This window comes from Paroedura picta, chromosome 10 (genome assembly GCF_049243985.1).
Source record: "Paroedura picta isolate Pp20150507F chromosome 10, Ppicta_v3.0, whole genome shotgun sequence".
NCBI classification, from domain to species: Eukaryota; Metazoa; Chordata; class Lepidosauria; order Squamata; family Gekkonidae; genus Paroedura; species Paroedura picta.
This window is the reverse complement of record NC_135378.1, coordinates 48858584-48875571: the sequence shown is the minus strand read 5'-3', so window position 1 is coordinate 48875571 and position 16988 is coordinate 48858584. Positions and strand designations below refer to the sequence as shown.

Here is a 16988-nt window from a genome sequence, read left to right as displayed (position 1 = left end):
TTTAAAATCAGTCTCTTATGAATGTATTTTAATGAAACTGGCAAAGCCAAAACGGATCCCAGGTATACAACAACCCGTTTTCTGCATATAGCTTCATCAGTGGCTTATACCTTTATTGTCTCCAACTGTCTCATAATATACCTTAGCCAACTGCTCCATCTGTAAGAGGAGGATCCATTTAAAATTTTACTATTTGGTCTTATTAGTGATTAACTGAATCCTGAATAAGTATAATTTGACCCTAAGTTCCCTTTTGGTAGTGCTCTTAAAAGGCACATCTATCCTAATGTCCCTTGTCACCTCTCCATTCATATGAGTAATCATCACCCTAAGTATTTATACACAGACCTTTAAGAAGAACTCTTTCATTTCCAAGTTTTCCTTCCACACTTCCCCAATATTACCCAGCAGCTTCTCTGGAGGATGAAGACTTCTGAGCACGCTCACAGCCTTCATCATACAGGATTAAATACAATATTAATAGCAACTAGTTCTGACTGAGATCTGCTGACAGCCTGAGGTGCCATGCTTGTGTGTGAGGGGAGAATGGGAAGCTAGTAAGCAGGGTTGCAACAAGTTGATTAAGGGAGTCACTGAAACCATACTTGGTTGATATGTGATGGAATGGAACTTGTTCCCCATCTCTGTTACTGCTGGATATACAAGCCTCCAGCAATCATTTGCATTTTGATACCAAGAGGCTATATTTAGAAAATGCAGCTTGACACCACAAACTGCTAATATCATTTCCCCTGCAAGTTTGTTTTGAAAAGGTCATATCCTTCCTTTGCTTGAGACTGTTCTGTGAAAAACCACATTAAACCATCTGTCGGAGCTGATTTTGTGAAAGCAGATATAGAGCAATGAAGAGGATTGATGCATTAATTACTGACGTGGCCAGACCCTCTCTGTCTGTTCAATGTCCACTTCTCAAGAAGAGTGATATTTTCTAAGACATCCCATAATTCAAACGCTCCGGGTGTCAGGACAATGCCACTAGGCAGTCTGTTCTTCAAAACCCAATTATATTTGAATAGTCACTCTGGCTTTTATGCGCTTGAAGTCTGGAAGGCCTGCCTGAGTTGTCAGTTTTGCTTGTGATGATGATGGATCCACTTCTTATATTTAGCATTGCCAGCTCCAAGTTGGACAATACCTGGAGACTTGGGGGGTTGGAGCCCGAGGATGGGGGGGGGGGTTCAGGGGGGGAGTGACTTCAATGGAGTATAATACCATAGAGTCCATCATCCAAAGGAACCATTCTATCCAGGTGAACTGATCTCTCTTGCCTGGATATGAGTTGTAACCCCAGGAGTTCTCTGGCTACTACTGGCTCACTGGGTTTCAGTATGTATCCAGTAGCTGCCTGTGCTCTGGATGAAGCCTAGAAACATTGATCACAGGAGAGTAGGCCAATGCTTGTGATATCAGTACAACGGATCATGTTGCACGTATAAGTTTAGAGAGAGATGAAACATCTGTTTCCTGCTTGCTAGAGATATGTGTGGTTTATATTGCATTCCCTGTCTCCTTCTCCTTTCCCTGTCTCCTTGATCTCTCTTTAAGTGAGTCTCCTGGCGAGAAAAGTGATAAAGTCTGGCATTCTAAACTGAACGTAAAATATTTTAAGATCCAAATCAAAACAGTGAAAATGTCATCCTCCCTCAAACAATGAGTTCCTATAAGTGTTACCTAATGCTCTTATAAACATTTCCAGTGAAATCTGAATCATGGAAATATTTGGCACCCAAGGTGGTTCAGATAAATATAATGACAGGAAAAGTATTGTTTACAATTAGCAAGATTCCTAACAAATGTGGATATGGATAAAAACATGTATGGGTTAAAAAAATTTAAAAACCAAGGAGGGGGAGATGCTATCCTAAGCAGAATTATATTCGTCAAAATTCACTGAAGAATGTAGGAGAAGGTTGTAATGGCAGATTCATCTTTTTCAAAAACCCAAAACTGTACTCTTACTCTCAAAGCACAAGGAGTTTTACATCATGGCAAAATTCTAGAAGGGGTGCCATAGTTTTGTCTATTTCTGTGTGCCTGTCAAGTGTTTATCTTCCAGTTGCACCTGGGATGAAGGTGGCACTATTGTGCCTAAGGTTCAAAATACATGAAGGTCACCAATGTGGAGGAAAAGACAAAATGACATCAAGACACAGCTAAATTTCCATTTTGCATAGTTCATTTAGGCACTGTGTACTTTCTGTCAATACCTATCTCCAAGGGATCAGGATCTAGCACATACACTAGAACTTACAAAACATTCATACAGTAAACATTAATAATCAATAAAGATTCTTTAAAAATATTAGTATTTTGCATTAGGAATTTTATGTACTATTATAGTGCTACTAAGAGCCTCTTGTGGCGCAGAGTGGTAAGGCAGCAGAAATGTCTGAAAGCTCTGCCCATGAGGCTGGGAGTTCAATCCCAGCAGCCGGCTCAAGGTTGACTCAGCCTTCCATCCTTCGAAGGTCGGTAAAATGAGTACCCAGCTTGCTTGCTGGGGGGTAAACGGTAATGACTGGGGAAGGCACTGGCCAACCACCTTGTATTGAGTCTGCCATGAAAACGCTAGAGGGCATCACCCCAAGGGTCAGACATGACTCGGTGCTTGCACAGGGGATGCCTGTACCTTTTTACCTATAGTGCTACTAAAAGACACTAAATATTATCCTTATCCATGGTTCCTCTAAATATTTGCAAAACAGCCTGGGGGGTAGAACATGTCCGGGTGACCGAGTTGGAATAGGGCGAGTCAGGATGCTGGTTGCACGCTGATTGGCCCTGCTCCTACAGCTCCCACCCTCCCTCCCTGGACGCTAGCTACGTTCCTCTCAGATGTGCCAGAGACAGAAAGAGACACACAGAGCCCTGCCAGACCGAACACGAGCCCTCATTCCCTCCTATTGTCCCTATCAAAGCTAAATAGCTGCATCTGGATGTGGGTTCTAGCAACAAGTTTCTATTAACAAATGGCTATTTTACCATTGAGCTGCAAAGTTCTGAGGACTGTTATGAGCAGACAAACTATAAATGCAAACAAGGACATTCAGGTTGTTTTGTCAACACAAACTTGTTGATGATACCAAATCATTCACAGATATTTCTTTGTAGAAAACTGTACTCTCCAGAATTAACAATCTTCCCATTGTTTACATAAGTCTTTGGAAGAAAGCAAAGTATTCAGACCTCACCACCTCACAACAAAGACGGTAAGCAGACATTTGTGTGTGTGCATCACTAGTGCCACTAGGCAGGAGCAGAAAAATCTTTGCATACAGATCTTTACAATTTTGATCATTTCCAAGGTTTTTTCTTCTACCTTTGTTTGCAGAGCAGAAATATAAGACCAGTGTTTCTGATTCTGCCCAAGATGTTGACTCTTTCTCCATTAACTCTTTCCTTAAATGACTGGTTGAATTTTAAGTATTATTCTAGAAAAGGATTATTATAGGGAGAGGGCACAGCTTGATGGCAGAACACCCATTTCAAATGTAGGTTTAATTGTTGTCCTCTCCATTAAATAAGGAAACTTCAGCCTCTGCAGTCTTCCCAGTTGTGGTGATTTTGCTTTGCCCCATATAACCAACAAAGGGAAAATAATTTGTATAAGCACATAGCTGGATTTTCTCATTCTCCTTCCTACTTATGCAGGCAATGGTTGAGGAAGTAAACCACAGGTAGATTCCTATGACCTGCCATGTGGATAGATTTAACACCTGAATTTTGTGTGAATGAGACTTCATGTAACTTTTAGACATGCTAATAATCCTACCCTAAGCACAATTATTAAGGGATAAGTTCCATTAGGGTCAATACATAAACGTGCTTAGGACAAAGTCATTACTTTGAATACTTGGTTTGGATACCAATTTATGAAGGAAGTGAAAAAAGCAATCTAATCCACTTGCTACACCTGTATATTTTCTGTCCCTTATTGGTGATCTATTATTAGCAGTGTGCTTATCAGTGACATGCAAATACTGAAAACGTCCTCCAAATGTGAATTGTTTGGGTCTTTGACCCAGATTTCAAGAAAGACAGTGTGGCTGGATATTAGCTGGGCATACTGAATCTCTCCCTGTGCATCTGGTTTATTTCCAGTTAAACAAAGTTTGTCATTTGTATTCCAAACATTATCTAAATGATATTTCCCTGCATTGATCAAAACTGCACGCAGAGTCAAGATTGTCTCAAGGAGATGTCATTTATTGAGAATGCACAATGAATGCAGTCACTAGAAGTAGAAGAAGACATGAAATAGCATTAAGGACTGTAAACTAATTAAAAACTTTTAAAATTGATTAAACTTAATTGATTAGACTTTAAGTAAACTCTGCAGTACATCATTAGAGACAATACTGCAAGAAAAGCTAATTACTGTCACAGAGACTGAAGCACAATAAAACTGTTTTATCAGTTAACCAGCGGACTGCATCATGAGATGTTTGCAATGGTACTATTGACATTAAATGTTCATGCAGATTTTGTGCAAATTTTTGTTATCTAATTTATGCTTTCAGGCTTAAGGATATCAACAGTAGAAACAACTCTTCCATTTTCCCTTGAAAGTTTCACAGAAAATATGTAGTTATGTATTTAACATTCAGTGGGTTGGATGATCCATTAACCACTAAAAGGCTATACTGGGGATTATGGGACTCTACCAGTAGCCAATGCATCTGCTGGAGGACAGGTCGAATATGGGCCCTCCATGGGGTCCCTTGCAAGGACCTGTGCAACTATGTTCTGTCCCAGATGTAATTTCTGGGTCAGGGCCAAGGACAGCACTTTGTAGGACTTTTGAGACCCATCAGGGATTAATCTATTAATTTATATATATATCACTAATTTATTTTGTATATTTGCACATTTCTACTAAAAAAATCAATGATTCACACATTTTGGATTTTCAGCAGGAGGATGAGAATTGTCAAATTATTCTTATATCCCCACTGACTAGGGTATCACCTTTTCTCATCTGCAGCATTCCCACACAGTTGGATGGGGACCATGATAGCAAATCCATAAGACTACTTGTAGGTTTCACGTATAGCAAAGACAAAGATTATTGTTTTTGGTGTACTGTGTGAAATTATCTTTTGCTATAAGGAAAGGCAAAAGGTAAGAGGGACATCTGCTGGTGATGGAGTGCAATTAGTGATGCCCCACTCCAGAGCTAGCCCTTCCCTTCCAATTGTTGAAATTTATATTAGTGAAATTAGCATTTACAATCAAGATGGAAGAAAATGTATTTTATTCTCTTGAGAAATGCACTAGCCAACAGGATGAGGAAGGGATAGTGGACTGTATTACCTGCTACCTGTAGTTATTTTCCTACCCTCACTGCATTGTTTTCTGTGTTATGAATGGTTTAGCATATGTCTAGCACTTTATGCTTTGTTTTAGTCTTCTGTAATCCTAATCCTATTATACTGCTTAATAGAGGTTTTATTCTATTGATTGAATCAAGATACATCTGTGTAATCTGCCTTGAGTCCCAATGAAAAAGACAGACTGTAAATAAAAATAATGAAGATAACAAAGATTAAGGATGCTGATAAAAATTGCATGTTTGTGAAAGCATGAAAAACTAGGAAAGATGGGAAGGAAGTCAAGGAAACTATGCTCTTTAGACACTTTTTGCTTTAAAAATAATTCTTGGGGGGGAAGTGTGATAAGGGAAGGGGAAGTGACTGTTCTCCATGAGTTGGTTTGGTAATCAAACACTCTTGGGTCTAATGCAGTGAAAATTAGGTATGCTCGAATCCCACTGGAAATACAGTCAATTAAATTTCACAGTTCAAAAGTTGAAGCTTATTAGCTTTGACAACTCTGAGTTCCTTGCATTGGTATGCATATCCAAATATAAAATACATGTGCTGATGTGAAGAGAATACTCATGCAGAATTACATACATACATTTCATTTTCAACCTCGTGGCTGACATGATGCTGGGATATCAGCGAGGATCCATTTTTCCAGTGCAAGATAGGAAGAAGTGGGAGTATACAAAAATGATCAGTCAAATCTTTTGTAATTTTCAGTTGGATCCTTCAATACTGGAATTAAAGCTAATTGTTTTACATTAAAAATCTGGCAGGTGTTTCCACTGAATTTCGTAGGAATCGCATTCTCTGTTCCCAGACAAAAGTAAACTAATCAATAAATATTTCTAACAGCGATTTTCTATTTCTTGTTAGCAAAATACTTAATCAGTCTAACAATGCAAATAAACTATTTTTATAGGTGAACTGTGCCTATAATTGATACTGCTCTATCCTGCTTTATGAGGTGAACATATTTTGTAAAAGCTGTTACAAAAAGTATGTACAAATGAAGTATAATGACTATATGTACAAGTATGTACAAATGAAAAATAATGACTATAAAGGAAATTAACCATGGAGCATAGAGACAGAAAGAAGCAACAGTATTTTTCTGGGTCTTTTAAAATAGCCTTCTACTGATTGTATCTACCAGGAATGCTAAAAAATATCATGCAAAGGGGGGTGGGGGTGGGCGGAATGTCAGTGTCTTTCCAAATGAAAGCTGGTGTGTTTCATCTTGGTGGCCAAAGCTCAAGCGCTACTGGGTAATTGTCCTAGATTTGCAAGAGTTGATGGTTGCTCATTGGCCATCAGTGCATGATGGAGTTCAGGCTGCAGGTTTTCAAATAATAGCAGCTTTTCAAATAACCAAACCAGCTTTTTAGCTGACCATCCAAAGCAGCTTTCTGCGGCATCATGAACAAAAGCCATGTAGGGTGGGGGCTGTATTGAGAAGAACTGTGCAAAGCTGAGCCCAAAATGGGCTGGATCCAACCTATGAATGTTTCTTTCCTGATTTGTATGATGCTTCCTTATTGCCAAAAGCCTGACTTTTTGAAGTAGGTTCTGGGAAACTAGTTTATCATACAAACATTTGAATTTCACTGACCTAGTCGCATCACTTGAAGCTTCCTTATCCTGAGCTGGACCACAGATCTATCAAGGACAATACTATCTTCTGTAGCTTTCCTGCTGCTTGATCCTTTTAATTAGAGATGCTGGGGATTAATCTGGGAGCTTCTGCATGCAAAGCACAGACTCGACTTCTGAGCCACAACCCCACCCTAACTTAGCAGCAGCTAATAAGAAGAGGGGTGTGAATTCCCCTTTGGTCCAGTAATACTCATTTTTATACTAAAGGTGAAACTTAAAAGGTATTCTGAGCACAGCAAAAAAACGTTTCATTCACATTTTATAATTTACATGATAGGCTCCCCTTCATTATAAGCAAAACAAAAGCCATCTACAGCCCCTTTCATTCCTTTTCTGAGAGCCCTTAACATTCTTGAATTCTCTTCTTGTGTGGTTGTTGATTCTGATCTGAAGTATTCCAGTTGGGAAGTTCTGGTGCTTTCAATAGAAGAAAGACACACATCCAGTAGAAATTGGTGAAAATATATTCAACGACCTCTATGATTGTGATCATGCTGGCTCCACAAAATAATCCAAGTTGCCCACCTACATCAGCTGCAATGAAAAAACAATAGCAATTCGGCAGTTTCTTAATTTATGCTGAAACTCCACACAAAGTAAATGAAAGTAGGTTCAGTTCCCTTCAGTGTGAGAGGACTCAAAGAAAACTAGTGTAGGAATGATACACTAGCAAGGAATATTGGAATTGCCAGCACTGGACTGGTTTCAGTACAACAGGACTTAAAAGGAAAACATATATATTTGTTTGTGCATTAATATCCTTATCCATGGTTCCTCCATATATTTGTGAAACAGCCTGGGGGGTGGGGCGTGTCCAGCTGTCCAAGTGGAAATAGGGACAATCAGGTGATTGGCCCTGCCCCTGCAGCTCCCATCTCCAACCCTGGACTCTAGCCTCTTTGCTCTCAGACGCACCTCAGTGCCTGGAGCCAGCAACAGATAAGGGGAGAGGGCCCTGGGCAAAGGGTCATGGTGGAGGCCTTGCTAATGAGGGCCTCTTGGCCTGCTAGCCTGGGCTTGCTCACAAAGGCCTCCTGACCTGCTGACTGCCTGCTAAGGTGCTCTGTCCTGGGCCTGCTAATGAGCTGACCAGCCCCTGCTCACCCCACTTGATTTAGCTGTGCGCTGCGGCCCAAAGCCCCTTTAAGCTGCCTGGCTGGGAGCCAGGGGAGGGGGCCCTTTCAAGGCCCATTCTTAGGAATGGGCTTTGAAGCTAGTAAGGTAAACGTATCCCCTGTGCAAGCACCAGGTCATGTCTGACCCTTGGGGTGACGCCCTCCAGCGTTTTCATGGCAGACTCAATACGAGATGGTTTGCCAGTGCCTTCCCCAGTCATTACTGTTTACCCCCCAGCAAGCTGGGTACTCATTTTACCGACCTCGGAAGGATGGGAGGCTGAGTCAACCTTGATAAAAATCATTTTAAAGCAAATTAAACCTTATTCCCTCAAAATAATTCTATTTCATGATATACTGGAATTCAGCTTTCTCTTACTTGGAAACAGCAAAGGCCAGGGAAATGCAGCAAGTTAGCATGTTTGTAAATTAATACAATTAATGTTTGTATATCATAGGTATCTCAATGAATGCAAAGAATTGCCTTTTAACTGAGCACAACTTACCAAGCAGCTCAGATATGCTCAGTGCCTTCTGCTGCTGGGTCATCTTGTAATTCAGATCATGATATTTAATGTCAATATAGACAAGGTTATGCCTAGGGACAGTACATTATGATCAATACTGGTATTGTTATTATTTCAATATTTCTATTACACATTGATGTCACTTGAGGCATTGTCATATGTTTTGATCTCACATCACATATTTATCTGAGGGATTCAGAGTAGCTTCCTTGGTTCTACTCTCCCTATTTTATCCTCACTACCAGGTTTGGTTCAAGGTAATGATCATCACATGCAAAGTTCTACATGGCCTTGAACTCTCATAGCTGCTGTACGACCTCTCCAACCCGACAGCTTCAGTCATTTTTTCAGAGTCTTCTGTGGGTGCGACCCTGCAAATGAGCTAGGCCAACAACTGTCCACATATATTGTGACCCTCTCTTTGCGGAATAGCCTGTCGTCATTCCACACATTATGAAAAATGGTTTTTTTTTTTTAGGAGAGCTTTTCCATTGTTCGGGGGAAATTGTAGGGATCAGCACATTCAGATTGCGAGGAAAACCTTTGTTATCAAGGTGTCTCCACTGCCAGTTATTTGTTCAAGATTTTGGGATATGCAAGATCTCTGCATGATTCGAAAACATATGCAAAATATCTTGCAGGGGGCATCTATACATAGACATGCTGGTGAGAGAGCACTGGCAAAGGGAGTGTTGAGTGGTAGTCACTTGCTTTCTATACTGGGGGTCCATTAGAGGACAATGAAAGAAAATTTAAACATTAAGTAGCAGAGTGTTGAACTGAAATACAACACAACTATTGGTTGTGGCTGGTTACAAGCCAGAATGTTTTAATCAAAAATTAGTTGTGCAAGAACAGAATTTCATATTCCTTTCATATTCCTTTTCCTTCAAGCCTTAAATTCAGAGGTATTCAAGATAAAAGGTCATGTAAAACAGCTCAAGTTTTAGATTAATTTTAATTAATGAAGGATTAATTGACTGGGTCATGCCCTTCTGTATCTCTAACCTGAACACTTTGCATTCTAACCATCATAACAGCCCCACTAATGGACCCCATTATTTAGGCTTTCTGACATCAATGAGGAATGACTGGTCTCTATCTTTGGCACACAGCTGTAAATAGCTGGCCTTCCCTTTTAATATTTTTGAGAAAAAACAATTGACCATGCTATTAGAGAATTTATGATGTGTGCTTTTGCTTGATTCCTATACCTTAAACATGGAAACAGAAACATTTCCCAGTAATCTGCTGTGCCTCACTGAGTAATGGCTAGATAGTACACTGTTTGTGAATAATAAAACAGTTGTCAAACTAAGCTAAATAAGAAAGATGCCATGAAATTCTCACAAAGCTCGGCAAAGTATTATCGTAATTGAAACTCTTTTTGCAGGCAGGTTATAAAAGCAAACATTAAAGTATTTTCTACAGGAATAGCTAATACCATGACAACAAATTAGGCATCAAATTGCCAATAAGGATGGTCAAACTCAAAGGATCATAGAATGATGAGGAAATATTTTTTCAAAAACCAAGGGCCTGTGCCATAATGGCTGCGGCTCAAAGTAGAATGTGTGCTTTGTCTGAAGAAGGGCCCAGCTTACTCCCCTCTTCTACTGCAATGGTATTGGGTGATTATTTGGAGACTGCCAGGCATAAACATTCTGGAAATGATAAGTTAGATGCATCATTGGCATGACTCAATATAAGGTAGCTTTATATATTCATATGAGTGTGTATAATGAGAACAAAGGTCCCTTAAATGTTTAGTCTTGGGAATAAAAAAGAATAAATCACTCAGACAATTATTTTGCATCTTATTTTAGTTTTACATTCAGAGTGATTCATGAAATAGCTAATAACTATAGACATAAGAGTTTCCCATGTATTCTTAGATATTTGTCTACCTGCTGGATAAATTTTTATACCTTGCTTAGTAAACCAATTATGAAAGTTGTGATTTAAATATAACTAAAATTCTTGACTGATTAATATATTATTAAAAGAGAAAATGAATTGGATTGGATCATAGAATCTGGCTGGTCATGACTCAGATAGACCCATGAGTGGATCTTCCCAGAAAAATTATAATCATGCAGGGTCTGATTTGGATCCAAGCAGGGACTTAAGTCTTCTCCCCCATGTAATTTAGTTGATTTAGACCAACTATCTCTTCAGGATGAATGGGGGGGGGGACAAGATATTTCACTTTCCTTACAGTTTTCCTTTCCTGAGAAAACAACAGACTGAAAGAGGGTCGGTTTTGATTCATAAAACTATACAGACATGGGAAGGTGAAATCATCCTTTCTCTAGCACCATGATCTTGATCTGAAATGTGCTCTGGGTCTTTTGTTAGGATCTTAGACTGGTATAAGGGTCAAAGCAGCCTCACACCTGCCTGCTAGTCCAATAAAGTATTATCGTCCTGATACTGAATCTCACATACTTTGGGACCAACACATCAGTTAATTTTTTTCGGATGTGAGCTGCTACAAGTAGTTAAAGAAGTTTATTCAGACACATAAAAGTGCAGTGCTTGTTCTGTCATAATTAGAAATCAAATTACCTTATATATGCTGGGCTTTTGTTTAGTTTTGCAGAAAGGAATTTCACAGCCTTTTCACTTGCAAAAGTTGAATAGGAGATAGTGACGGGGTAATCTGTTTCCTCACAAGGTACTGGACAAGTAGAATTATGTGTTCCTGCTGTACACAGTCCCATCAGCTCTATGTTATCTAAAATGGCAAGAAGGCCCATTTATAAATGTTGCCCATCCCTGAATGGTAAAAATCATTTTAACTTTTGTCCCTTGCAAAGAATGCTAATGTAATATTATTTGGTCCCTCATTTTAAACAAATGCCTTAGTAAACTACCACAAGCTGGCTGGTCCAAAAGTTGGCAGCATAGAAATCCAACAATAAACAAACAAATCATTTGCAGGGGGTAATTCAGGAATTAGAGAGTAAACTACATGTTAAATATATACCCACCATCCTTTCATAATGAAAGGTATAAAACCTGAAATATTTTCCCATGGAGGTTCCAGTAGAAATATATTTCTGTCATTCACATTCCCGTATATACTTGCATATAAGCCAGCCCGCATATAAATTGAGGCACCTAAATTTACCACAAAATCTGGGCAAAATTATTTATTCGTATATAAGCCAAGGGTGGGAAATGCTCCATCATCACAGGCTGTCCCATTTAGCCTCCCCCCAATAAATACAGAAAAGTCAAGAGGATGAATAGCTGCTGGTTTTTGTACCCCGCTTTTCACTAACCAAAGGAGTCTCAAAGTGGCTAACAATTGCCTTCCCTTCCTCTCTTGATGCCAGACACCCTGAGAGATCTCTGACAGAACTGCTCTGTGAGAACAGCTCTGGCAGGAGAACCAAATAGTGTCCCCTAGGCCAGCAAACCAGAGCAGAACAACAGTACCCAAAGTTGGCAACTACAACAAGTACAACAGTTACCAAACTGGACAACTCTAACTACAACTGCAGTGCTCCCCCAGAACAAAACACTGAAATAAAGATGTGTAAAACTGAACACTGAAAGAAAGAACTGTAAAAATCAACTTTTAAAAGAAACACAACCCCAAGAAGAAAAGGCAAACAATGTTGCCCCCCTCAGATAAAAGAAGAAAGAAACACTAGGAGAAAGAAACAGTAAATCCCAAAGCACCCCCAAAAAACCACCCCACCCCACTTCCAGAAACTAAAAGAATAGTTTGGAAGAAGTGATTAAGAAGAGGAAGAAGTGAAGGCAAAAGGGAAAAAAAGTTCAGAGTCCCTCAGTCAAACCATTGATGTCCTACAAGCTGCCAGAGCAAGCTCACCTTGCAGTACATGTTTGCAAAGGGTAACGTAATGATTGGCTGGCTGGAGCAGGCTTTTATTTCAGTTACCGCATATACCCACATATAAGACGAGGCGGGCTTTTTCTGTGTGAAAAAGGTGCTGAAAAACTAGGCTTATATGTGAGTTTGTAGGGTATGTTCTTTGGGCCTTTTTACAATGAAATCAAATGATTTTTCAGGTGGAAAAAGGCATAACTGGAATGGTGATTTAGGGCCTAAGCTCCCATCACATTCAGCCGTACTTGTGAGAATGCCAGATATCTTTCCCCTGGTAAATCTCTACAAATGACTTGAAAATTGAAAGTGTAGATAACTAACTCTTGTACTACTTTGGTACTTATACCAGGCATCTCAAGTTCAACAAACTTGTAACCTTTGTTGGAAATCATGTATTATTATGGATTGGATACTGCTTTGGCACCAGACATATAGAGCTTGTGTTAAGTCCAAACTCTACCTTTCTGAAGGCCCCAGTGGTACTTCCATGATAACTCGTCCCAGGAGCCACCTGGTCTGCCAGTTGCAGACACTACCAGCAATACAGGGCCATGTGGCCATTGTGCTTACATCACGGTAGCACCTATGAACTGGACTCCAGCCTTTGGATGGGTTGTTTCTGGTTATACTCACACACTGTAGGAGACACACACTTGTAAAACTTCTCCAAGTCACACTCTGTTCCATTTCCTTTTCAACCAGTTCATGGAAGAGATTGGGGAAAGAGAATAATTGAGAAAGAAACAAAAGTATCAAAACAGACATTTATTATTATTTTTATTATTATTATTAGATTTATAGCCCGCCACTCCCTTGCGGCTCGTGGCGGGTATTTGACTTCTATTGCTCTCTTAGGCCCATTATGCACGGAGTGGAAGGTCCGCATTCGGGGTGGAATGGCGACGGCTAAAATCACCAGTTATGCATGCTGCAGGCGGCAACCGGGCGCAGAGTCAACGTATGCCACTGAAAAAGCCGCGTTAGCGAGATGCGGAAGAAAGTGGAGCTTCCCGGGAGCAGGGCGAAACCAGAAGCGGCTCCGGAGTAGCCGCGTGCATAATCAGATACTCTGGGTTTTGCCACCGTTGCGTTCCGTCCCGTGCGTAAGTGGTTTGCTTCGCTTCTTCCTCCTCCACATTCTCCATGCCGCTGTTTCAGCGGCCGTGCATAACAGGCCTTACAGTGCAATCCTATGGAAGATTATTCCACTCTAAGCTCATTTAAGTGACTGCACTGTCATACTTTTATTTATGCTTACTCTGTATGAATGTGGCATGTAACATCTGCATTGCACATGCCCAAAACCTATTACACGCAGTAGAAGAAACACAAATCATACTCCTGTTTCTACCAATATAGAAACTGTCACTCTGCAGCAAATAAATTTATGCTCACAATACTTATTCTCAAGAGACTGAAAACCTACATTTGGAATTATAGGATCTATAATTAAGATGAAGTTATCATGGCCATATATAACATCTATGGATTTTTATTCACTATATTAGACTTTGAGGATCATTTGTATTCTCTCTTGCAGTACACTCCTAAACAAAACCACATCCATTTGTAGTTATTGTGTTAAGGATTATCCTGCTACTCCAGAACTGTGATTCCTGTTTTTGCTTAGGATTTCTTTGGAAATCACTCTTAAAACAAACACAGACTCTGTAAAGAGATACCTGGTAGCATGAATGGTAAGCATTCACATTTCTGTTGTATGTGCCATGCCTTGCATTCCTGTAGACACCCGTAGGTGCTATAGATCTTGTGATACTGAAGTCTGATGTTTGGCTTGCACTCTCCCCAGGGATATTCTTGGATAACTGTCTTTAAAAATGAAAGAAAGACAGGAAAGTGAACATGGTATTGTTTTCCATCATTAAGTTTTGATTGAAGCAACAATCGGTTCCCTTTGTCAAAATGAAAGGGGAAGCCATTTCATGTCTTTGCATTGTTTGTGGTTTTGTGCATAGAACCAATAGCTGGAGAAGCTGGATAAAACAGCTGCCTCATATAGCTGTTTTTCTTCTTGTTATTTCCTTCCCTGACCTTTACATACTAGAGATTAATGTGAACTCACTGAATCTTTTAAAATGGCACATATTGACTAATCTAGATACAATGAAGCTCTTACAAATGTGCTTTAGTTTTAAGTATCTAGAAGCCTACCTATTACCTTCTTATACCACCCTTCCTCCAAGGAACTTAGGCCAGGATACATGGTTCCTTTCAATTTTATGCTCACAGTAGCTCTGATTGTATCTATTAATCTGTCAAGATATGGCCATTTTCAAAGATTCAGTGTTTAAAAAGTGTTAAACTAGTACTACAAAAACTGGAATTCAAATTGCTGCTGAGCCAAAAACAGCAACAACAACCTCAGTCTTAGACTTGTCACTTTCTCTCTGAGCATAAAAGTATTTATTTTGGTTCAGCTGCAACTGGAATCCTGGTATCTGCAGTGCTACTTCAATCCTCTTTTTATTACATCACACTAAAATGCATGTCTTCTTCAGACCCTACACCAGTTCTTACCTTAAGTTGGCGGATTGCAGCATGAGCATGCATCCCAACTGGAGTAGATATGCCCAAGCCATCAAACCGAGGAGGCTCTTGAGGTGAGTGGATAGCGAAGGTTATGCCAGCATCAACAAAACCAAAAGCGGGGTCATCAGTGAACTGTTCCTAATAGACAAAGCATACCTCATGTTTTTACAATGTTACAGTCAAAAGAGAAATGATTCCATGCATTCCTATGAACCTGGGGATTGCACCAATGAAACATGCAATGGCAATTAACATGTAAGCTACAGAATTATAGAGTATTAGGTACATCATATGGCCCCATCTCATCAGAACTCAGAAGCTAAGCAGGGTCAGTAGTTTGATGGGAAACCACCAGGGAATACTCTACAAAGAACAATGACAAACCAACTCTGCTTTTCACTTGCCTTGAAAGCCAGGAGTCGCTTGAGACCTGATAGCACATACTTTTGTTGTTGTTAGTTGCGAAGTCATGTCCGACCCATCGCGACCCCATGGACAATGATCCTCCAGGCCTTCCTGTCCTCTACCATTCCCTGGAGCCCATTTAAGCTCGCACCGAGCACATACTTACCATTCTATAATACATATTTTTAATCATAATTCTTTACAGCTGCAGCAAGTCAAACATTAATATACAATCTATATTTAAATTTTACATTTTTTTTGGCAAACATGTCCATTTTACCTTATTTTCCCCAGATTAATTTCCATTCTAACACAGATAAATCTGCACTCTGGGTGACGGACCTGCAAACTTTTATAGAATCCATAATTTGAACCCAGATTAATATCAGAAGTCTTTCCTATTGGATAAAACATATCAGCATCCTCCCTTTTATCTACAGGAAAAATCAATGTCATCACCCCCCTATCATTATCATTAAAGAAGTTCCTTTTGGATCCATCACAAGGGCTCATCTGTCTTTTTGCTCAGTCATCTGTGGGAGCAGGAAATAGTTAATGGCATGAAGAAGAGTAGATGATTGTATCTTATTCTTCCTGCAGTAAACAGAGAACATAAGAACAGACACAGAACCTGCTGGATTAGACACTGGTCCATCTAGTCCAGGATACTATTTTATATGGCAACCAACCAATTGCACTGAAGTTCAAAGCAAATTGGGCACTGAGACCAAGGACCTCCTCTACTGCTGTCTCCCAGCATTGGTATTCAGAGCTTTGCTGCTTCTATATTTGGAGGCTTTCTTCAAGACACCATAGCTAGTAGCCATTGATGAATCTGCCTAACCTTTTAAAGCATTCTACACTTGTAGTCATCACTATCTCAACTGAAATGAAACCCCACACTTTATTTACTCACTCAGTAAAGAGTGTCCTGAACATGTTTACCAACAATTTCCAGTAATTTACCTGGCACTTGTGTTAAGCTAACTGGCCTGTAATTTCCAGGACCTCCTCTTTTTAAAAATTTGGGTGACAATTGTTATTTTGCAGTCATCTCGCACATGGCCAATAGGATTCACTAACAACACCTGAGGACTTTCTGTCCCATATCAAACTTGCTTTAGGCTCTTTGAGAGCTTAGGCAAAAAAAAAAAATTCCTCACCACTCCCATTTTTGTGGGATTTCTGCCAACTTTTAGGGGTGGATCAAGTTTTAGTTTATTTGAGGTTTTCCTTTCAACCCTCCTGCAACCTCTCAATTCCTGCTGAGATTTGCCACCCTCTTACTCAGCGAAGTCCAGAATACCTTCAAAAATGCCACCAATTTCTCTGTGAACCTATCTAGCAGAGGAACAGACCTTGTTCAACATGCACAATTAGACTGTAAGCCAATCAAGGATAAGTCTAGATTGACCCGAGCAACCTAAACAGCCAACCTAGAGAGCCAGCTTGGCAAGCCAGGTTTGACTCCCCACTCCTCCACATGCAGCTGTCTGGGTGACCTTGGGCTCGGCATAGCACTGATAAA

The 16988-nt window shown here is 39.9% G+C and overlaps 1 protein-coding gene across 3 annotated transcripts in view; it reads right to left on the bottom strand.

The window, feature by feature from the left end:
• Positions 1 to 4206: 4206 nt before the first annotated feature.
• Positions 4207 to 16988, bottom strand: part of ASIC5 (acid sensing ion channel subunit family member 5) — a 27584-nt gene continuing 14802 nt past the window's right edge. For all 3 annotated transcript variants that reach the window (XM_077300027.1, XM_077300029.1, XM_077300028.1), the window contains 6 exons: positions 15044 to 15193; positions 14188 to 14335; positions 13139 to 13195; positions 11212 to 11380; positions 8623 to 8714; positions 4207 to 7535 (listed from right to left, as the gene is read on the bottom strand). In XM_077300027.1, the coding sequence (XP_077156142.1) occupies positions 7345 to 7535; positions 8623 to 8714; positions 11212 to 11380; positions 13139 to 13195; positions 14188 to 14335; positions 15044 to 15193 (807 nt within the window). In that variant the 3' untranslated portion in view covers positions 4207 to 7344. The remainder of the gene's footprint in view (positions 7536 to 8622; positions 8715 to 11211; positions 11381 to 13138; positions 13196 to 14187; positions 14336 to 15043; positions 15194 to 16988) is intronic.